The 22,766-nt window shown below is 40.5% G+C and overlaps 1 protein-coding gene across 2 annotated transcripts in view; it reads left to right on the top strand.

The window, feature by feature from the left end:
- Positions 1 to 3,231: 3,231 nt before the first annotated feature.
- The window catches only part of ifrd2 (interferon-related developmental regulator 2), a 38,847-nt gene continuing 19,312 nt past the window's right edge, over positions 3,232 to 22,766 (top strand). Inside the window, exons 1-6 of one of the 2 annotated variants that reach the window (XM_072581940.1) lie at positions 3,232 to 3,519; positions 14,722 to 14,781; positions 19,345 to 19,455; positions 20,611 to 20,695; positions 20,811 to 20,935; positions 22,428 to 22,585. In XM_072581940.1, the coding sequence (XP_072438041.1) occupies positions 3,483 to 3,519; positions 14,722 to 14,781; positions 19,345 to 19,455; positions 20,611 to 20,695; positions 20,811 to 20,935; positions 22,428 to 22,585 (576 nt within the window). In that variant the 5' untranslated portion in view covers positions 3,232 to 3,482. The remainder of the gene's footprint in view (positions 3,520 to 14,721; positions 14,782 to 19,344; positions 19,456 to 20,610; positions 20,696 to 20,810; positions 20,936 to 22,427; positions 22,586 to 22,766) is intronic. The other variant, XM_072581941.1, reaches the window with a different exon arrangement.

Genomic DNA, 22,766 nt, shown 5'->3' with positions numbered 1-22,766 from the left:
CATCTCTGTTTAGCCAAAATCAATAAATGTTCTCAGGTACTTCCTTAATGAAGTCAGGCCATCACTAAATAACAGTCTTTTGCAACACTTGCTCATCTTCATCAGTTGCCTCTTGGAAGCTGTTCACATTGGCTCTGACCAAAGTCACATCTAATTTTAAAAACATTTTTAATATCAGTGGATCCAACTGTGTCATATTTGGTTTGTCCCATCAATAAGTATGGTTTCACTTCATGTGTTGTGACTATAATGTGATCTGTGTGTACTTCTAGCCCTGTCAATAGATAGCAGATTTTGGAACACCATGGTGAGCTTGTCTATTCACACCACATTGTGATTGTGCCAATGCACATATTTGGTGATCCATTATATGCTAGGAGATAGTCTCTCTTAAGTTGTCGCATGGAGCCACCATTTGTTGAAGTATGGTTTTCAGACTGTGTCGTGGTAATATCTTGGCACTAGCTCCTGTGACAATTTTAATGTTTAGTATGTGTTGACCTGCCTTCTTAGGGCAGATGACAAAGATTGCGAAAGCTTCTGATTGTCCTACATTGTCAGTGTTGTGTATGAGGGTAACTATGTGGAAAATTATGGTCATCTTCCTAAGTTTGCCTTTTACTCAGTTGACTATGCAGGTGAACATGCGTTTATTCGGTTTTGCTGTCAGGGGCAGTTACTCTCACCTTAGGTATAGAGTTTAGCTCTTTTTTCTATGTTTGCTGATTATCAATATGCTGCTGCAGCAGGATATTTGTATCTGATGAGCCATTAATAATGTTAACTCTTGTATTATGGTAATGTCAAATTAAAAGGTTCAATAATGTCCTTAATCTCTTGACACTGACATATTATAGAAATTCAGTGCTAAGTTGTCCGGTTACCCCAGTTAAGGTGGATTCAGAGACCTTTATACCATCAGACCATATAATATAATAAGCAATGTCTCTTAACAGTATGCTGCATACTAATTGTGAGACATAATACATCATTCATGTTCTGGAAAATTAGAATCCCGGGATGTCGATGACCAGGCCAGTGCTACTCAGGTTTGAGATAAGGAAAATTATTTTTTCACTCAGTGGGTTATGAACCTTTAGAGGCTCTACCAGGCTTTGGAGGCTCAGTCTTTGAGTATGTTTTTAAAGTAGAGATTAATATATTGTTGATTACCAATGACATGCAGAAGTATGAGGTTGGGATGATTAAAAAGCATTGAAAAGTTTGATCACATTACGGGAGGCAGTTTGAGGAGCTGAACAATGTCTTCCTGTTCCCATTGTGTAGTATTGACTATTCTGTTAAACTTTAAGTGGAGGTGGTTAGAATCTCTCTTGTTGGAATAGACATTGCCTATTTCTGAAACAAGTACAAAGAATGTTGGAGAAAACTAAGGGCATGGATAGGGCAAATAACCAAATTCTTTTTTCTAGGGTAAGGAGAGTCCAAATATAGAGGGCATAGGTTTAAGGTGAGAGGGGAAAGATATAAAAGGGACGTAAAGGACAGCTTTTTCACACAGAGCACGTTTGGAATGAGCTGTCAGAGGTGGTGTTGGAGGCTGGTACGATTACAATAATTAAAAGGCATCAAGGTGGGTAAAGGATAGGAAGGATTTAGAAGGATATGGACCAAATGCTGGCAAATGGGACTGGATTAATTTAGGGGAACAGAGAGACCTTGGAGTGCAGGTTCATAGTTCCTTGAAAGTCAAGTCAAAGTTACACTGGATAATGAAGAAGGCCTTTATTAGTGAGCGTATTGAGTATAGGGTCAAAAAGTATGCTTCTGGAAAAGCACAGCAGGTCAGGCAGCATCCAAGGAGCAGGAGAGTCGATGTTTCAGGCCTAAACCCTTCATCAGGAATGAGGTGGGGCCCGGGGTGGGGTTGAGAGATAAATAGGAAAAGGGGGGGGGGGGGGGGGAATAGGTTGGAGCAGATAGATGGGAGAAGTTCAAGAGGAGAGTGCTGAGTTGGATTTGGGATGGGGGAAGAAGAGATATGGAAACTGGTGAAATCGATATTGATGCTGTGTGGTTGGAGGGTCCCTTGGCAGAAGATGAGGCATTCTTCCTTCAGGCATTAGATGGCTAGGATTTGGTGATGGAGGAGGCCCAGGACTTGCATGTCCTTTGTGGAATGGGAGGAGGAGTTGGACTGGTTGGCCACAGGCAGTAGGGTTGTTTGGAGTGTTGAGGGGTAGGGATGTCATGTTGCAGCTGTAAAGGACATTAGTTAGGCCACTTTTGGAATGCTGTGTTGAATTCTGGTCTCTATGCCCTTGGAAAGATGTTGTTAACTTGAAAGCATTCAGAAAAGATTAGCAAGGATGTTATCAAGGTTGGAGGATTTGAGCTATGAGGGAGGTTGAATATGCTTGGGCTGTTTTCCCTGGAGCGTCAGAGGATGAGGAGTGACCTTATAGAGATTTATAAAATCATGAGAAGCATGGATATGATAAATAGACAAGGTCTTTTGCCTGGGATGGGGAGGCCAGAACGAGAGGGCATTGGTTTAGAGGGAGAGGGGAAAGATATAAAACAGACCTAAGGGGTAACTTTTTTCAAGCAATGGGTGGTACGTGTATGAAATGAGCTACATGAGTAGGAAGAGTTTACAGGGATATGGTCTAAATGCTGACAAATGGGACTAGATTAATTAGGATATCTGGTCGGCATGGACCAAACAGTCCTTCCGTGCTGTACAGCTCTACGACTCTCTCAACTCAGCAGGTTTGGCTGCAACCTTGGAGAGAAATACAGAGTTAACGTTTCGAGTCCAGAATGACTTCTTCAGTTCTGGACATAATGCTTCTCTCTCCACAAACTCTGCTGAATTTCTCCAGCATTGTCTGTGTTTATTAAACCAGCGTCCGCGGTATTTTGCTTTGATTTGCCCGTTTCTAGACAGGATTGGGGTGATGCCAAAGAAAAAAAACGTAAATACCGCAGAAAAGAGCTGGATACGAAAGTTAATCATCAGCTGGTGAAATGCTACAATCGCTGAGAAGTATCCAAACTTGTGTCTGCCCCACGTGACCTGATCCCGCCCTCCCTTGGCGCCGGGAAGTCACATGGCCCAGAGTCCGCGAGCGTCAGCCAGGATTGTGAGTCTGCGCCTGCGCCACGGGAGCGATGCACGCTGGGGGATGTAGTCCTTGCCGGCGCGGTGGCGGTGGCGTTGTGCCGGCGTGGACTACAAATCCCGTCAGACCCTAGGGCGCCGGCCGCCAGCCACAGCACAGTGTGGGAGTGAGAGGAAAGATGGTGGAGGTTTGCGCGTGGTTGTCCTGTCATCGTACCCAGAAAATCCGCAATACCAAGCAGTGTGACCAGCGTTGTCGATCGCCTTTAACAGTTCCCGGTCGTGTGAAACCCAGTACCAGGTCCCAGAGGCGACTGCCTTCGGTTGGCTGATACAGGGCCCGCCAGCGAGAGGATCGTCCCGGTCGGTTGCCAGCCCCAAGTGTCGGGCAGCGGGGATGCCGAAATCCCGAGGCCGGACTGGCCATAAAAAGGGTGAGAGTCGTGTTCAGGGTTCACTCTGTACTCCCCCCGGGGGATGGGGTAGGGGTCGAGTTCACTGCTAACCACAGCTGGATGTTAGGTTAGATTAGATTACCTACAGTGTGGGAACAGGCCCTTCGGCCCAACAAGTCCACACCGACCCTCAACCCACCCATACACTTACCCCCTTCACCTAACACTATGGTCAATTTAGCATGGCTAATGCACCTGACCTGCACATCTTTAGGCTGTGGGAGAATGTACAAACTCCACACAGGCAGGAATTGAACCCGGGCCTCTGGCGCTGAGAGGCAGCAGTGCTAACCACTGAGCCACCGTGCCGCCCACTAGGGGGTCCGGAAGTTAGGTATGTTAACCAGGCGAGGCTGTGATCATGGCGGGGTGGGGGGCAGTATACCTTACAGGGGACGGCCGCCAGACTTTTGGAGACCTGGGAATCTTATGTTTATTCGGGATGACATCCTCCATCCCCTGGGTCTCCTTCAGCTATTTGCTGAGAGTGAAAACTGGATGGGATTAGAGTGTGCTGGAAAAGCACAGCAGGTCAGGCAGTAACCGAGGAGAAGAAAAATCGACGTTCATTCCCTGATGTAGGGCTTTTGCTCGAAACGTCAATTTTTCTGCTCCTCGGTGGCTGCCTGACCTGCTGTGCTTGTCCAGCACCACTCTAATCTTGGTTCTGATCTCCAGCATCTGCAGTCCCCACTTTCGCCTAAAAGCTGGACGGGTCAGGGCTCAATGTGTGGTTATGGACTGGGCAGGAGGTAAAAACAATAACTGCAGATCCTGGAAACCAAATTCTGGATTAGTGGTGCTGGAAGAGCACAGCAGTTCAGGCAGCATCCAATGAGCAGCAAAATCGACGTTTTGGGCAAAAAGCCCCTGGGCAGGAGGTGACAGCCAAGGGGAATTCTGAATGTGCTAGGCTGGGGACTGGAGATAAAGTTCAGCATGCATTAAGATAGGTGAGAACTGAGGTCAAGGTTTGAGACATGCTGGGAACGTGGGGCTTGGGGCCAGATTTCTTTCTGCGCTCTCAGTAGATTTACATTTTATCGTCACTTATACCAGAGTACAGGAGTACGTGTACAGCGTTGCCTCACATGGTGCCCTTTTAGATACAAGATACCTAGGTACAAAGTAGTGGAACAGACAAACCAAGTTAAAAGGTTAAGCATTACAGATCATCCGAGTACAAGGAGAATCCAGTACTAGTAATTACTGGGATAATGATTAGAGATGACTTGGGCTAATGACTGGTTTGTAGTAAGCTGATCAATTTTGCAAAAGCTTGTATTAGTGAGCTGGGAATGACAATTCCTAAGTGTAACATAAGTAATGTTAAGTCATTTAAATTAATACTTTGAAGAAGAAAAAAAGCAGAGTAAGCTGAAAGGCTGGCATTCTAATGGTCATAAGAACAAATTTGCTTTTAGGTTGTACTCTTTAGTTCTGAACTGTAAATCACAGCAAGTAGGGAAACATGGCATCAGTTTAAATGCAGTGAGGATCTATACATGGCAGTCAAATAAGTAACCGGAAAATAACCTCTTTTGAGGTACTGTTTCAGCAGTATGCATTGGTTAAGACAATGCAAAAAATCTATTGTTCTTCCATCTGTGTGGGTCTTTTCAAAAATGGGGTCTCTATTTAATAGCTCATCAAAGTATGGCACTCCCTCAGTACTGCTCTGGAGTGTCATTTTGTATTATGGGTGTGACACAGGAAAGGAATTTGGACTTAATGATGAAAAGATAGATCATTGAAGCCATTAGCACAGTGGTTGAGAGCAATAAACCGAATATGTGGATTCTTAGCAAGTAAAAAGTAAAGTACCTAATTTTTGGCAAGTATGAATAAACTGGAAAGTAAAAACCTTGGAGATTTTTGGCTTGTAAAGAGCAGTGTCTCAATCCTACTTGCCAGTTCAATGTGCAATTCTAGTTATTTGTATTATGATAGGGTAGATGGGTGAGTCTGAATGCTCTTTGGAGAGTTGACGAAGATCTTATGGGCTGAATCGCCTACTTCCACACTAGAGATTCTAATTGAGTCACACGTGGAACACAACACTTCTTGTTGCGCAGCACGGTGGCCCAGTGGTCAGCATTGCTGCCTCAGTGCCAGGGTCCCAGGTTCAATTCAGGCTTCAGGCGACTGTCTGTGTGGAGTTTGCACATTTTCCCCATGTCTGCGTGGGTTTCCTCTGGGTGCTCCAGTTTCCTTCCACATTCTCAAAGGTGTGCAGGTCAGATAATTGGCCATGCTAAATTGCCCATAGTGTTAGGTGCATTAGTTAGGGATAAATGTAGGGAAATGAATCTGGGTGGGTTACTCTTCGGAAGGTCATTGTGGACTTATTGGGCCAAGGAGCCTGTTTCCACACTGTAGGAATTCTAATCTAAACTATTGATGGTGAATGAAATTAAATTCTTACCTTATAACTCATTTATCATAACCTAGTTATGTTTTCATTGTCGGGGACTTTAAGATAATATTTTTGGACTATATAAGATTCTGTGGGCTATAGATGGACTAAATTATTGTACATTTCAATGAAGTTGCAGATTCTATAACGTAAACTCTCAATCTCAATCTCAAACTCCAAACTGAAAGAGAAATGATAAATGTTGGTATTGACTTACATTAGGGGCTGGGAATTATTTTGAAAAGGCACTTGCAGGAGTGTTGTGTGGTGAAGGTATTCCCATAGTGCTATTTGGAAGGGAGTTTTGTATCTTTGAACCAGCAATGGTGTAGGAATTGTGGAATTTGGTCAAACCTTAGTACATCTCTTAGAAATAACAGTATTTCCACTTATCTGTCTTGATTTTCTAAGTGATGAAACTTGTGGAAACTTTTTAGTACAGGTTACAACTATGATGCATTGGTGATGCAGAGAGCTTTAGTTGCATGCAGTAGTGTCCTGGCTATGGACCAGAAGATCTATGTTCAAGTCAAACCTGTGCTGGAAATATCTGTCAACATGTCTGAAACAAGCCCAGAGAATGCTGGAAAAACTTGACCGGTCTGTCAGCATCTGTGTAGAGAGAAACAGTTAATGTTTCAAGTACATCATGACTCCTCTTCAGAACCCATTTGACCCATGCATCTGTCAGGGCTGTGGATGCTGACCAGGTATTCTTGCATACTAGCGTTGACTACAACATTATCTGAAGAATTACAAATGGAACTGAACACAAACAGCTTCACTCTATACGGCATTGGTAAGCGTATGCCATTTGATAGTATGATGATGGCTCATTCATCACTGGTTGATGGCTGTAGGCTTAAAGAATGACCTTGTTGGATATATCCTGCGTGTTCATGGACAGGATGTAGATTAGGTTACTTACAGTGTGGAAACAAGCCCTTTGGCCCAACAAGTCCACACCACCCCGCCGAAGCGCAACCCACCCATACCCCTACATCTATCCCTTACCTAACACTACGGGCAATTTAGCATGGCCAATTCACCTGACCTGCACATCTTTGGACTGTGGGAGGAAACCGGAGCACCCGGAGGAAACCCACACAGACACGGGGAGAATGTGCAAACTCCACACAGAGAATCACCTGAGGCGGGAATTGAACCCGGGTCTCTGGCGCTGTGAGGCAGCAGTGCTAACCACCGTGCTGCCCACTTGGGCACTTGTCCATATTGGGTAGATACCAGTGTTATAGTTGTATTACAGCAGTTAACTGAGTGACATGGCTAGTTCTGGAGCACATCAACAGCATTGCTGTCAGGATGTTGTTGATTATCCTAGCCCAGTGCTTCCCAAACTGTATTCGATGAGATTTTGCGATTGCAAGCTCTTGGGCACCTCTACCCAAGGGTTAATGGCTGCAGGGATCCTTTAATGTTCAGTTTGTAATGGTGGGTATGGCATAACTGACCATTCTAAGGCCTGATTCTTGCTGCAAAAAAGCTCAGGGAAAGAGAGATTCTTAAAAAAGAAAACCCTGAAGAATAGCCACCTGCCTCACAGCTCCATCCCCTGATTTCATCAAACTATCATTGTGGAGTTATGTCCATTTCCAAGCCTTCAAATGGGATCAGAGTGGATTCCATTAACTAGCCTTGTAGTCATAGAATCCCTATAGTGTGGAAATAGGCCATTTAACCCAACAAGTCAATATTGACCCACCGAAGAGTAACCCACCCATATCCGTTTTCCCCCTACATTTAACTTTGATTAAAGCATCTAACCTACACATCCCTGAATGCTATGGGCAATTTAGCATGGCAAATTCACCTAACCTGCACATCTTTGGACTGAGAGAGGAAACTGGAGCAAGCTGACGTAGACACAGGGAGAATGTGCAGATTCCACACAGATGGTTGCCCGAGGCTTGAATCAAACAGGTCTCTGGTGCTGTGGGGCAGCAGTGCTCACCACTGAGCCACTGTGCTGTCCATTGTGGAAGATTACAAGTAACCAAATTGAGGGATTTAAGCATTTGGTTGAACAGACAAAGTGAACATTGGAAATAGTGACCAGTCTATCGCTTCAAATCTGATTTGATATTGAACAAGATCATTTTCTTTATTCACTTTGTTACGGATGTGGACGTTCCTTGCTGGCTCAAAATTTTAGTGCCCATCCCTAATTACTTTGACAAGACGGTGGTGAGCTGCTTTCTTGAACCACCATGTGCTGTAGATAGACCCACAATGCCCTTAGGAATGAATTACACGATTTTGACTTAGTGATACTGAAGGAACAGCAATTATATTTCAAACTCAGGGTGGTGAGTGACTTGGAAGAGAACTTGCAGATGCTGGTGTTCCTATTTGTTTTCCGCCCTTGTTCTTCTAGTTGCAAGTGGTCATGGGTTTGGAAGGTGCTGTTTAAGGACATGAGATTAATTTCTGCATACGTCTTGTCGATGGTACACACTGCAGCAACTGAACATTGGTGGTAGAGAGAGTGGATGCCATGTGTGGTGCCTGTCGATCATGTTGCTTTGTTCTTTGCTTGGTTTCAAGCTGCTTGGTTGTTGGAATTGCATTTGTCCATGCAAGTGGGGAATATTTTATAACTGTTCTGATTTGTGCCTTGCAGATGTTGGACAGACTTTGGAGAGTCAGGAGGTGAGTTAGTTGCCGCAGTACTCTTAGCCACTGGTCTGCTATTGTAGCCATTTTATTTATCGTGAGTCCGGTTGAGTTCCTGGTCAGAGTAACTCCCAGGAGGTCAATAATGAGGCATCCAGTAATGGTGATACCATTGATTATCAAGAGATGGTAGTTAGATTGTCTTATCTTTTGTTGGAGATGATATTTGCCTGGCATTCGTATGGCACAATATTACTTATCACTTGTTCACCCAAGCCTGAATATTGTGCAGGTCTCATTGCATTTGAACATGGACTGCTTCAATATCTGCAGCCATGACTGAGCTTCTATTTCAACTCCACCTAATTTCCTAAGTACTTTTAAAAAAAAATCAATAATTCTCTGTGTTGACTCTACCATTAGAATCCATAGAGAGAATCTGGAGATTCACAAGCCTTTGAGTGAGGAAATGTCTCCGATCTTGGTCCCAAATGACTAGCCCCTTATTCTGAGATTGTACTCCTACGTTCTAGATTCCTCAATCTTTTCTCAGCATCTATTCTGTCAAATCAGTTAAGAATTTAATATTTCAATTTGAACATCTCAAATTGTTCTCAGCAGATCTGCTCCATACAATTTGTCCTCATTCGAGAGACCAGGCTCATGAGCTTTTGTTGTGGTCCTTCCAGGATACACATGACCTTCCTTGTGTAAAGAGATCGATAATGCACAATATTTCCAGGTGTGTCTTTAGCAATGCCATATATTATTGTAGTAAGACCTCTTTATTCTTAATTTCTAAATCCTCTGTAACCAAAGCTAACATGCTGTTTGCCTTCCTAAAAACTTGCAGTTATAAGATTTATGAGATTATGATGTTTTGGGAGTGCATTTCACTTCCAATAAAATGAAAGGGTTCTTGTATCCTGTTCTGAAATCTCCCATACCGCCAGCCTGGATAGTTTATATGTAATTTAAAGAGGCCCCAAATTGTTTTACTTGGAATAAGCTGAGAAAAACTTTTACACTTTGAGGGAATGACAGCAGGGAATGAGGACTATGAATCTCAAATTCCAGCGGATTTATTCCAAATGGTGAGTTATAATAAACTGCATTTAATTTCAAGTTGAAGAAGATTTGGACTCACGAGGATAGTTAATCAGCACTTTTTACCTGGAAGCAAAGTCTTTGATTTTCATTGATGTAGAGATGGGCTTTGAGAAAGAAATAATTTAAAATCCCTGAAAACCTGGAGGCAAGGTTAATTTGCCAGACACTGAGATAGAATGCAGCAAAAGAGGGAAAGTCTGTGTGATAAAACAAAACTGCAGATGCTGGAGATCTGAAACAAAAACAGGAATTGCTGGAGAAACTCAGCGGTTCTGGTAGCATATGTGGGAAGAAAGCTGAGTTAATGTTTTGAGTCAGGTGACTTTTCGTCGCAACCTGAGGATCCAGCACTTTCTGTTGTTGTTTCAGAATGTCTCTATGGTTCACCATGTTGGATTGTGGGTAAAAGTTTATACTTAGATTGAAACGAACAACGTGCATTTCAAGTGAAATCTGAAGATTCACGTAAATTGCATGACAGGAAGGATTTCTAGTAATATTTTAATTGTGAAGGATTTGGAATTCAGTTCTGAATTAGAAGTTACCAGGCTGAGAAAGGAAAAGAATAGAATTAAACTATTAGGTGCTAAAATTCAAATTAATTCTTTTCAGGGATTTATGTTTGCTTTTAACATACATCTAATGAGGTGTTTGCTCAGTTGTGATAAAATAGAAAAGATAGAATGCTATTCTTCAAAAAGTATGAGTTGCCGACAAGGATAATGTTTAGGCAATTGAGAATTTAGTCTTTAGTTGCAATAAACATTTCAAAATGTGAAATCTTGTAATGTCATTCAGGTATTTACTAGATGTTTGAATTGCTAAATTGTAGAATTACTCCTGTTAATTTTCTCTCATTTGTGAACAAGAACATCCTGTCTTACTGTGAACATTTTCCCAGCTCCTGCCATTTTAAAAAAAATTGTTTTTTAAACTTCCTTGTCAGTGGATTACTTCACATTTGTCACATTACCATTCTCTTGCCCACTCACCAAGCATGACTGTATCCTCTGCAACCTCTTTGTACATCTCTCTGTTTACTTCCCAAACCTAAGTCATTAACTGAGGCCCAGTACAGGCAAGTTACAGCTTGACAATGTTCCACTTATTCCTACTTTTGTTCTGTCCTTTAACTAGTCCTCAATCCATGCCAAAAAAAAACCCTAATTCTATAATCCTGGTCCTACAAAAACTTTTAAGCTTTTCAAATTTCCTTTCTTAAACCTGTATTGAAAAATGAACATTACTGTCAGGCTTTTCAGTGGAAATTACTTCACAAAGGATAGTGGATACCTACAACTGTCCCTCCCACAAAGCTATTGTAAATTCAAAACTATGATTGAACATTTCCTATTAGGGCAGGAGTATTAAGACACAATTGAAGCATGGAAGGCCATGAAGGGTCTTGATAGGATAGATGGGTTTATTTGAAAGTACGAGCTTTCGGAAAGCTGCTGCTGCTTCAGGGAACTAATGGGGCAGGATCATAAGACACAGAATTTATGGCACAAGATTCTAGTGTCATGGAACTGATATGATATATTGAACAAACCTAGATTGCTGTTAAGTCTTTCATCTTTTAGAATAAGTTGCAGATTTCAGTTCATTAATATGTAAATCCCAGAACTTCTTTCAAGTCACATTCCTGAGATAACTTAAGATTTTTAAAATAAAAGTGACAGCTCAGACAATGCATTAAAGGTGTGAGGCTATGGTCTGTTTGTATTCCAATCTTGAATCAGACTGGTTCTATTTCTAAAATAGGAATTTAGATTAGATTACTTAGTGTGGAAACAGGCCCTTTGGCCCAACAAGTCCACACCGACCCGCCAAAGTGCAACCCACCCAGACCCATTCCCCTACATTTACCTCTTCACCTAACACTACGGGCAATTTAGCATGGCCAATTCACCTAACCTGCACACTTTTGGATTGTGGGAGGAAACCGGAGCACCTGGAGGAAACCCACGCAGACACTGGGAGAATGTGCAAACTCCACACAGTCGCCAGAGGCAGGAATTGAACCCGGGTCTCTGGCGCTGTGAGGCAGCAGTGCTAACCACTGTGCCACCATGCTGCCCAAAATTTATAAAATGTAATTTGGATTTTGGATTTGCACATACATTCTACTTTGTTTAAAAAGCACACAGGCAGTCGATCTGTGTGATATTTTATAAATTCCTACTTTGGAAATAGAACCAGTCTGATTCAAGATTGGAATACAGATGTCAACCTTTTTTATAAAACCTTAAGTTATCTCCGGAATATGGCTTGAAGGAGGTTCTGGGATTTACATATCACTGAATTGAAACCTGCAACCCATTCTAAGTGATTAAAGATTTAACAGCAGTCGAGCTTTGTTCAATACATCTGCATCAGTTTGATCTTTTACTACAAATTCTGTGTCTTATGATACTGCTGAAGTAGCTACCTGACAAAGGAGCAGTGCTCCAAAAGCTTGTATGTCTGTGGGGCAGCACAGCGGCTCAGCAGTTAGCACTGCTGCCTCGCAGCACCAGCATCCCAGGTTCGATTCCAGCTCGGGCAACTGTCTGTCTGTGTGGAGTTTGCACATTCTCCCTGTGTCTGTGTGGCTTTCCTCCGGGTGCTCCGGTTTCCTCCCACAGTCCAAAGATGTGTGGGTCAGGTGAATTGGCCATGCTAAATTGCCCATAGTGTTAGGTGCAGTAGTGAGAGGGAAATGGGTCTAGGTGAGTTACTCTTCGGAGGGTCGGTGTGCACTGGTTGGGCCGAAGGGCCTGTTTCCACACTGTAGGGAATCTAATCTAATCTTCCAAATAAACCTGTTGGACTATAACCTGGTGTTGTGAGATTTTTAACTTTGTCCACCCCAGTCCAACACTGGCACCTCCTCATCCTATTTAAAACAAAGACAAGGTAAAAAAATGTTCTCTGGTTGAGTCTTGGCTCTTCCTGAAAAAGGAATGGAAGCAGAGTCTGAATATTTAAGGCAAACGTGCATAGATTGTTGGTAAGCCAGGAGTTGAAAGGGTACCAAGGCAGGCAAGAATGTGGATTTGAAGTTTTAGACAGATGAATCATGATCATCTTAAATTGCAGAGTGAATTTGAGGGGCAGAGTGAATTTGAGGGGTCAGTTGACCTACTCTTGCTCCTTTCTGCACCAAAGCTGCCTACAATAGATCCTGCAAACCTGCCGGAAGAAAGACATACCAAAACCAGCGTCCTCGACCAGACCAACATCCCCATCATAGAGGCACTGACTACCCTTGGTTGGCTATGATGGACTGGGCACGCCAACCGCATGACTGACATGAGACTCCCCAAGCAGGTGTTGTGCTCCCAGCTTCGAAATAGCAGGCAAGCCCCAGGTGGGTAGAGGAAGTGCTTCAGTTATGACCTCAAGGTCTCACTGGCAAAGTGCGGCATTCCATCAAACTACGGGAATTACTGGCCCAAGACCCCCTCAAGTGGAGAAGGAGCATCTGGGAACAGTCAAGCAAGGGGGTAAAACTGGAAGCCAGGTGAAAACAGCAAAAGGTGCGGGCTACCACACCATTGCCTAAGCCACTACCACTGCCTGCTCCAAGTGAAACAGAGCCTGTGGAAGCTGCACCAGACTGTACGGCTATGTGGACTCATCCTGAGAATGGAAGACAGTCATCCTCTTCTGCAAAGGACCACCGATGATGATGGTGCTGCTCCTCCTACTACTTGTGTTTGTAACATGCCTACTGAATTGAGATGTTGATCTAGTGGTGTCATGAAACAGATTAAGGAGGTTGAATGGCTTAATTGTATCACTATTGCGTTGTCATGATCAAAGCCAAGCCACCAGGTGTTTGTTCACTGGGGTTTAGAATGAAAGTTAACTTGTCCTGCTTGTATGCTTCCAGCTGGTTGCTGAGATCTACTGAACAAACATTTCAGTATACAACAATTAGAATGAGGAATGGAGTGTTGTTTAAAAACAAGAACTAAATCAAACTTGAAATGCTCATTTTAATGCAGTAGTATTTGCATTTATCTTACCAAAAAAAGTACACATTTGATTGCCTGACAAATATACTTGTCTTTTTTGGGGAGAAAACAAAACAAACATTGCAATACAGTATTGCTGCAGGCTTATATAAATGAAGCTTACTTTAAGGTCAAATTATTACATAACAGAAAAAGGTGTCACTTCATTCTGATCATGGCTACTGATCCAACTCAGTCCCTTGGATCCAAGTGCTATATCCTTGACATCGTAGTGTTTTAGCTTTTGACTTCTTTAAGACCATAGGCTTTCTGTGGTAGCAAACTCCACAGGCTCGCCACTCTTTGGATGTAGAAATTTCTTTTTATCTCAGTCCTAACTGATTTATCCCATATCCTTATATTATCAATCACAGCAAGGCTCAAAGGACTGCTTTTTTATTTTGTTTTCATGAACATTTTGTTTGTTCATGGAGTCTTGCTATTGAACTCTAAAACAATGAGAATTAATGGAAATGGCCTTGACTGTACGGCTACATTTTGTACTGAATGTCATTTTTTTTTTTTAAAACGCACCAGGTGTTTGGCAGGACTTTATCTCATTTATGTAACAGTTTGTGAGAAATATCGTGCTGTTCAAATATAAATGCCTATAATTTCTCTATGCTTTACGTATATCGTGTATGATGGCAGCAGTGGTAAGTTCCCCATTCCAGAGGGGTTAGTTTTGAGATTCAAGGATAAGGGGCATCTGATGTCAGTGGTAATGTTTAATTGATAGGCATCTAAGGGTAACAAGCAACTAATAAGTTGGCATGGGTAAGAATACACCAATTGTTGTTGAAAAAATTAGCCAAAACTCTGTGGTGTTTGCATGATTTGTAATTTAGCTGCTTAAACAAAAACTACAGAAAAATTGTTTCTAAAGCATCAGTTAACATATGGAAACTTATTCAAATGACATTATTATATTAAATGTTGATAATAGTGAACATGTTAGCAGCATGGGGAAGAGCCACCATGTTTGACCTTAAAGTGGTTTTCCAACTTTGTTTTTAACAGGTTCTTTGAGACATGAACTACTACAGCTGAAGGTTTCAGCCAAAGTAGCTCAACAGAAAGGTACATAGTCATCATATGTCTGTAACCTGCATGGTGCATGGCCGTTATTGCTTTCTTTGCAGTTGTGTGGGTTTGAAGAAATTAGTTTTCCTATTCTTTTGGATTCACAGCAAACATTAAAATATAAAGCCTTACATATATCCCCAGTAATCTACTCTATGAAAATATCTGATTGATCTAAGAGCGAGCCAGATCAATTCCAGATTCAGTTCCTATTTTGTTAATTGATCTCAACCCAGTATGTAACTGAGCTCAGTAATTGGCTTTGGGGGTAGAAAAGGGTAAATTCAGTGCGAATTCCTGAGAACATCATGATAAATGTGCCTTTGTGCACAATGATTGCTAACAGGATCGGTGCAGAGTGAGTCAGTTCAGAGGCAAGCAATGGCAGAAGGTGTATGGTGGGATTGGGATATTGAGGAAGAGAATATAGGATGGGTCAGCAAGAGCAAAGTTCCCAACTACTTCATTGCCACCCTGTTTTTCCTACCAGATTCTTCAACATCATGCCCTGGCCCCACTCGTTTACACACACTTATTTTCCACTCCATTATTGATTATTATAGAAAGCATGTGTACTAACTTGAATTAAAACTTGTAAGATATTCTTCCAAACTTATCCTGTCATGTTCCTATTGATCATAATGTCATGGATTATTCTGTCTTGTGCAAGCTTATGTTACTCTTTTTATTAGTTAATTTTTCCTGTTTTCAAGCAATATGATAACATTGTGATCAATAGACTTAAATACAAAATGAAGACTGCAATTTCAATTTTTTGAGTTTTCATTTCTGTATTTTGCAACATTCTGTAATTATTTGTATATTTTTTGTCTGGGAGAGAAGAGTGGTGGAGATTCTTGTTTTTTTTCCTCCTCCTTGCTTGTTTAAATATGTATGAAGGTATAGTCAGTTTAAACTTTGCCATAGTGGCCATACTGCAATCCAAAGTTTATGAGAAGATTTGCAGCTCAGGTACTCGTTGTTGTGGTTCTGTTCACCGAGCTGGAATTTGTGTTTGTACTCCAGCCATGGAGATACTAAATTTACCAAATACCTAGTTTTTGTTGTAATGGAACAGGACAAGATTGAAAGATTGGAGTATACGTTCAGTTGTATATGCAAGAGTTTGTCAAAAATGTCACTTCATATATCCAAAATAAATGTAGGTCAGTCTTATTAACTTGAATTGTCGCTGATTGGAGATACTGAACTTAAGCTAAATTGTAGCACTTCATAATCAGATGGAAACCTGTTTTGCTTACTACAATGTGAAATTAAAGGTATGATGTAGAATGATTATTAAAACAAAGTCTAAAAATCTGCCCTCTATCTTCTAGCTTGCAGGATTTTATGTGTATTAAAGATTATACTTGAGAAGTTACTTTATGTACTTGACATTATGTACAAGAGATAAAAGTATGAGAATGGCTGGTGGTTCATTGAAAATATTTGCATTGTTAGGTGATCTGAATTTTCTTTAATTCTCACCTACAATATATATATTTTCTTCAAGAAGCTGCCATTCTAGGAAGCCTCTGCATTGTTGATATTTAGTCTGGACAAATAATTTGGTTTATTTCAGTACAAGGTTGTTTGTTAATTCTGAACATGAAGTGCAGTCCTGGAATGATTGTTTTTTTTTGATCACTGTGACAAGCTTTGATTTAGTAAGGAAGTAGTCTGGAAAGGTTATCGAGATTTTGATAACATAGTCTTCTCTGTTTGCAAAATATATGAATTTTACAATTTAGACATGCACATGTAATGTGTTCCTTACATATTACAAAGGAGCTAAATCCCCTTCCATCAGTGTCTATAGAAACTGTGCTGAAGCCTACTCTTCCCCAGTTAATCTTTTGAGAAATGTTGATTCAGAAACTATTATTTATTTTCAGTCCTTATTTTGAACTTAGAATTGGTTTTAATCCACCAAAACGTTTAACTAGTCCAGTCATAAATAAGATGACTAATTGATTAGTGAATTTGCACATTCTTTTCAGCATCTGAGTGATTGTATCTTTGTGATGGTTGATATCTTGAGATGCTGCTACTTGAGAAAATTCTTTTATGTTTTGGTGAATAGCCCCACACTTCAGTTCTAGCAATTTATTCTATTGTTACAGTAACATGTGACACTTGTTAAGGGTCAGTGTATTTATTACACAGATGTTTTCCAGCTGCCTTTTATGCCATTAGGAACTTTCCAATATTAATATATAATAGATGTCACAAATAATTATTAAGTTATCAACCGTTTGCGCTGATTGACTGACTGTTGAAGGAGCCTGTGGTTAGTGATATTGTCACCCTATTTCAATACCTTTGATTAAAACCCCATGACTATTTTCTTTGATAAAAATCAATTAATAACCTAAGAATAAGTTCTTAATCTTGGAAAATGAATCGTCTTTGCTGATGATGGCAAAAGCATTTAGATCCAGGCTACTATTGTATTTGCAGTTAAGATGTTATAACTTTTTTTTTTCCTAATTATCTGTAATTTGTTCAGAGATGCTATAATACCTCTGGCACAGGTGGAACTTGAACCCTGGTCTCTCACTCCAGGGGTAGGAACATTACCACTCTTATAATAAGTGGCTAAGATCCATGATATAAGATCATGGGAACAGGCATAAGTCATTCATCCTCTTGAGCCTGGTCTCTCTCAACTGAGACTATGGCTGGTCTTAACTCCATTTAACTCTCTGGGCACTATACCCCTTAGCACCGATTGCTTAAAAAAAATCTAACTATCTCAGTCTGAGAATTGTTAGTGGAGCCTTTTGTAGAAGAGAGGGTGTGTGCTCTTTGTGAGATTGTTCTGTATTCTTTGTTGAATGGGCCTAGTTTTACTTTTAAATTTATGTCCTCTTGCCTTGGTTTGCCCCACCAAAAAAAAAGTACTTCTCTCAAACTACCCAATCAGTTTCTTTCAAAAGCTTTGAAATCTCTGTCAAATCATGTTTTAACTCAGACTGGTAGTCAATAGAATATACTATGTTGAAATTGCTCAAATGAAAACCTAAGTTGATGGTATTTTAATGAATCTGTACCTCATTCCTTGCAAGATCAAGATAAATATTTGTGAATTTTATGTAATTAATCTATGGAGGGTGACTGTTTCAGGAGACAGTCTCCAAGTACCCCCCTCCCTTCTTGATGTGTCGCAGTATCCATCACCAGCACTGCACCTCTAAGCTGAATTTCCTCAAGCAGCCAACACTTGCTGCAGATGTCACCATAGGTTATGCTGACACCCGTTCCCACATATTGCAACATATTGGCTGCCAAGCCATCTCAGAAATAATTAACTTCAATTTAAATATTTTAAGTGAATTTCTTGCCTTTATTATTCTTAGTGGTAATAATATCTGATTTAAACCACTTGGCTAATCAAAAGGTACACTGAAGAAACCTTCTAATCACCTACCTTTCTTTGACATCACACTCCACTCCAACAGATAGAAACAGATAGAGATTTTTCTGCCAGGCCTTCTCACCCAGGCCTACTCTTCATAAAGTTGCTGTCCCCATGCACGCTCACTCTTCATGAAGTTGGTGTTACATAAAGATCTGATGTTGTTTTCAAATCCACTAGAACCTTGGTGGAATCTAGAGAACTTGTGAAGATGACTACAATATATCTATTGTCTCTTCAGGGGGAACGTTTGTAGCCTTTAGTTCTGTTTAGTTTTCTTGGTAATTTTCTCTAGTAATTGTGGTTATTTTAAGTTCCTCCTTCCCTTTTACCTCTTCATTTTGTAATATTCTTGGGATGCTTTTTATGTCTTCTACTTTGATCCCATTTTGATGTTTATAAATTGATGTGCCAACAGAGTGAGGATGGTAGGGATGAAGGGGGAGGCAGCAAAATTGTGCTTGTTCCAGCAGATACTACAATAACAAGCTAAAGTCTTGCCTTGCAGCATGCTGGGTAATTGTACTTCACTTAAAAGTGATTCATTAAAGGAGTTGCTCCACAGGTGCCATTAGCAGGCTGTGACTGAGCAAGCCCAAAACTGACCCCCACTGGGGGTTAAGCTTTATTGTTTGGGGAATGCTAGCTTTTTTATGCCTTTTTTTATTTTCAATATATTTTGCTAGCTTTAAAAATTTGCCAAATATCTGACCTACTACTAATGTTTCCAGTATTAAATGCCTTTTCAGTGTGTCACCGTCCTTAACTATGTGAAGTCAGACACCGGAACTCCTCAGAGTTGTGTAACTTTAAGAATTAAATGTAATGGTTTGACATGTATTAAATTTTTTTGGTAATTAATCATGATTCTTCGAATAATATGCCTCCAGTAACATCTCTTATGTCTCTGTTTCATTACAACTTTATATTACTTGCTCACCAACCTTTTTTTTGCTATTTCATTCTACTGCTTCTCATGTTTCCCTCTCTCTCGTTTCTAGTCTTTGAAAACTTTTCACATGCAATGGTTTGCAAATGCATGTTTGCAGTCTTAAAACAATGCTTGCACTAATACCAATTCAGGTCAGTCACACTACTGTACTTTTACTACAGAAACACATCACTTTCCTATATATTTGCAGGAGGGCAGAATGGAGTTAAAGGAGACACTCACACCAGTGATGATGATCTCGCCAGTGAAGTGCTCAGTCATTGCAGCAGTGCCAGTGAGACAGCCAGTGTGCCTGAGGAAGGTACTGATAACATCCATTATCTACAGTGTTTAAAGTTTCAAGGCTTTGTATAAACTTAAAACAAACTTGGAGTACTTCTGAAACATTATGCAAATTAATCACAATTGCTGATTCTCCATATCTTTCTAATCTCCTTTCATACATGCAATCCCAATTAGCACTTCTGAAGAGAGAGGAAAGAAGGGTATGAAATTCATTCTCCCCTCCTTTATAAGGATAAAAGGCAAGATATAGATCTGCATTTGACTTTGAAAAATCCCAGGCCTCAAGGTGTTGTACTTTCACCTTATAAAATTAAGGATCTGGCTTCAAGAGGTTAAGAAGTTGTGGACAATCAGTAATTGTGATTAATTTGCATGATGTTTTAGAAGTGTTCTAGAGCTAGCCTCATCCCTAGCCATGCACGTATGGCAAATTTCCCATGTATGTCCTGTCAAGAGAAAGCAGAGTACATTCTGTTTGATCAACTACTACTCCATCAGCCGCCTCTTATTAGCAAAGTGACAGAATAAGCAAAACCTCACTGTTTGGTTTGGATTTCACCAGGGCCACATGGCTCAAAGCTCATCACGGGATTTGAACAAAGAAGGCGAATTTCATCAGTGATCTGAAAACATTTAACATCAAGGTAGCATTTGACTGTGTTAGGGAGTCAATGAAGTCAATGGAAATCAAGGTGAACACTTTCCACTGATTGGTATAATATCAAGCACAAAGGAAGGTGACTGTGGTTGTTGAAAGGCTATTCATTTCATGCCACATCACTTGCCACTTATCAACTCAAACCTGAATGTTGTCCAGACCTTGTTGACAGGGCATGAACTGTTCTGTTATCTGACCATTTGTAAATGGAACTGAACATGGTAATCAACAGTGAGCATTCTCACTTCTGATCTAATGGAAGGAATACCTTCTGTTGAAATGCTGTTATTTGTCTCGGTCTTTGTTAATGAGTTCCACATTCTAACCACTAATTATTTTGTAAGAGCAAATTTTGCAATTGCATGTTGCACTGCTCTTCAGAGTCAAATATCTGGATGATGATAAGGCAACTTGCAGTAGAAGGTTCTGTAAAATGGCCTTTTATTTTTGAAGGTTTTATTTGCCCAAGCAGATGGGCGAATTGGCAAACATCATTGTTTTCTTTTTGTTTAGGTGGTGAAGGTATTAATGAACAAATGGCCCAGGAGGAAGCAGAAAATAAATTGAAGGAATGTATTGATAATACAATGGATAAAAGGTGAGGCAGGCATGAGTGTATTGCATTTACTTTTAGGCTGTCAGAGCTTTCCAGATTTAGTAGCTAGAGTTATTTGGCTTTTATTGTGTTGCATTAATCTATTTTCTATTTTTAGTGCAAAGGTACGACAAAATGCTCTTGAAAGCCTCAAGTTAGCATTTTCTTCAAAGATTCTGGCAGATTTTTTGGTGGAGAGGCGAGTTACACTCACTGATTGTTTGGAACGCTGCTTAAAGAAAGGTATGAATATCTTGGTAAATTGATGTTCGAAGTTTCAAAGATATCCACTTTGAAGAAATGGCTGGTAGATCCTTACTTTGCTGATTTATTCTTGAATATAATGCCATACTAGTCATAATCTAACTTCATCCTCACTAGAAAAGTTCAAATTTTACTATGGTGAACTACTGTTAGATTTTAAATTGAAATGACAATCAGTGACTCAAGAGTGGGCAAAAAGTTAGCAGTTGGAATATAATGTTGGGAAATGAAAGGTTAGGCACTTTGGCTAGAAGAATAGAGAAGCTGAATGTTAATTAAATAGAGAAAGACTGAAGGAAGCTTCAGAATAGAGGGATTCGAAATCCTAAAATGAATCCAGGTTCAGCAGGTATTAGGGCAGGCAAATGGAATACTGATCTTTATTTCAGAGGGAATGGAGTATAAAAAGAGGGAGAGTTTGCTAAAACTAGTTAGACCATGACTGGAATACTGTGAACAATTTTGGGTCCCTATTATCTTAAGGATGGGCATGCTTGTGGGTAGTTCAGAGAATGTTCATAGTTGATATTGGGTACGGGTGGACTATATTATGAGGAGATTGAGTAGGTCTGAATCTGTTTGTTAGAATAAAGAATGATAAGAGTTGCCCCTATTTGAAACATAAGAGATTCTTGTGGGACTTGACTAGTTAGATGCAGAAAGGCTTTTACACCTTGTTTGGGACCAAAGGGATTGGATGAGGAATTTTGTCTCTGAGGCTCGTGAATTTGTGGCATTTAATACTGCAGAGGGCTGTCAATGCTGGGCTAAGCATATTCAAGACTGGTGTATACTGATTAAGATCCAGTCATGAAATTCAGGGTTATGGGTATAGGGTAGGAAAGCGGACTGGAGAGCTATCAGATCATCCATGATCTTGTTGAATGATGGAGCAGACTCTGGGTTGAATGACATGCTTTTACTCCTTAAGGTCAAGTAGCATTTGTGGAGAGAGCAATTAAGGTAGCATTTTGCAATTATTTTTCATCAAAACTGGAAAATATTGGTGAAGAACCATTCTTAAGTGGGGTGAGAGAACAAAAATGAGAGGCCTAGGATAGAGTGGGTGAATAGTGGTGGAATTAAGTGACAATCAGGACAAAGTACATTGAAAAGACTGTGGTATTGCACTAGTTCCTGCACTGACCTTACTTTCCAGCTTTGAAACACACTTCAAAATTGTATGCTTCCGTACACATCTAGAATGTGGCCTTTCCGTGTGACATCAAACATAAATTTGTGATGACATGTTGGGTCTGGTATTGTTTGCCTGTGTGCTTCTGGATTAACTCTGCAGCTGTCTGCAGTTGGGAGTATATGCACACATTGCTGTGCAAAAGGATTGATAATGGAACAAAGATAGAAATGAAAGATGAGCCAAGAAAAAGTGTAAACGATCACCTCAGAATCTGGGTGTTAAAAGCTGATTAGGTTCAAATACAACTTTAATTTCATATTTGCTTTTCTTAAGGGAAGGGTGAAGAACAAGCCATTGCAGCGACTGTCATATCCTTACTGTGTATTCAGCTGGGATCGTGCAAAGAAGGAGAAGATGTTTTCAAAACCCTGAAATCTGTCCTAACTAATATCTTTACTGACAAATCATCTAGCTTGGCTGCCAGACACAGTGTAAGTACTGTATTTTCCTAAGTGATACTTCAATATTTGGTCCTTAGGCCCTTGTGAGATTGGAACATTGTTAGTGGAACTGCAAGAATATTGAGAGATTACTTTTAAAAAAGTAATTTAAATTTGATATTAAATCTGTGATAATAAAGTATCTTTCAGACATGAGTGATTCGTGCTGGAG

The sequence above is a fragment of the Chiloscyllium punctatum genome, chromosome 12 (assembly GCF_047496795.1).
Source record: "Chiloscyllium punctatum isolate Juve2018m chromosome 12, sChiPun1.3, whole genome shotgun sequence".
In the NCBI taxonomy this organism is placed as follows: Eukaryota; Metazoa; Chordata; class Chondrichthyes; order Orectolobiformes; family Hemiscylliidae; genus Chiloscyllium; species Chiloscyllium punctatum.
The sequence above is the reverse complement of the archived record's forward strand: the minus strand, read 5'-3'. Positions and strand labels throughout refer to the sequence as shown.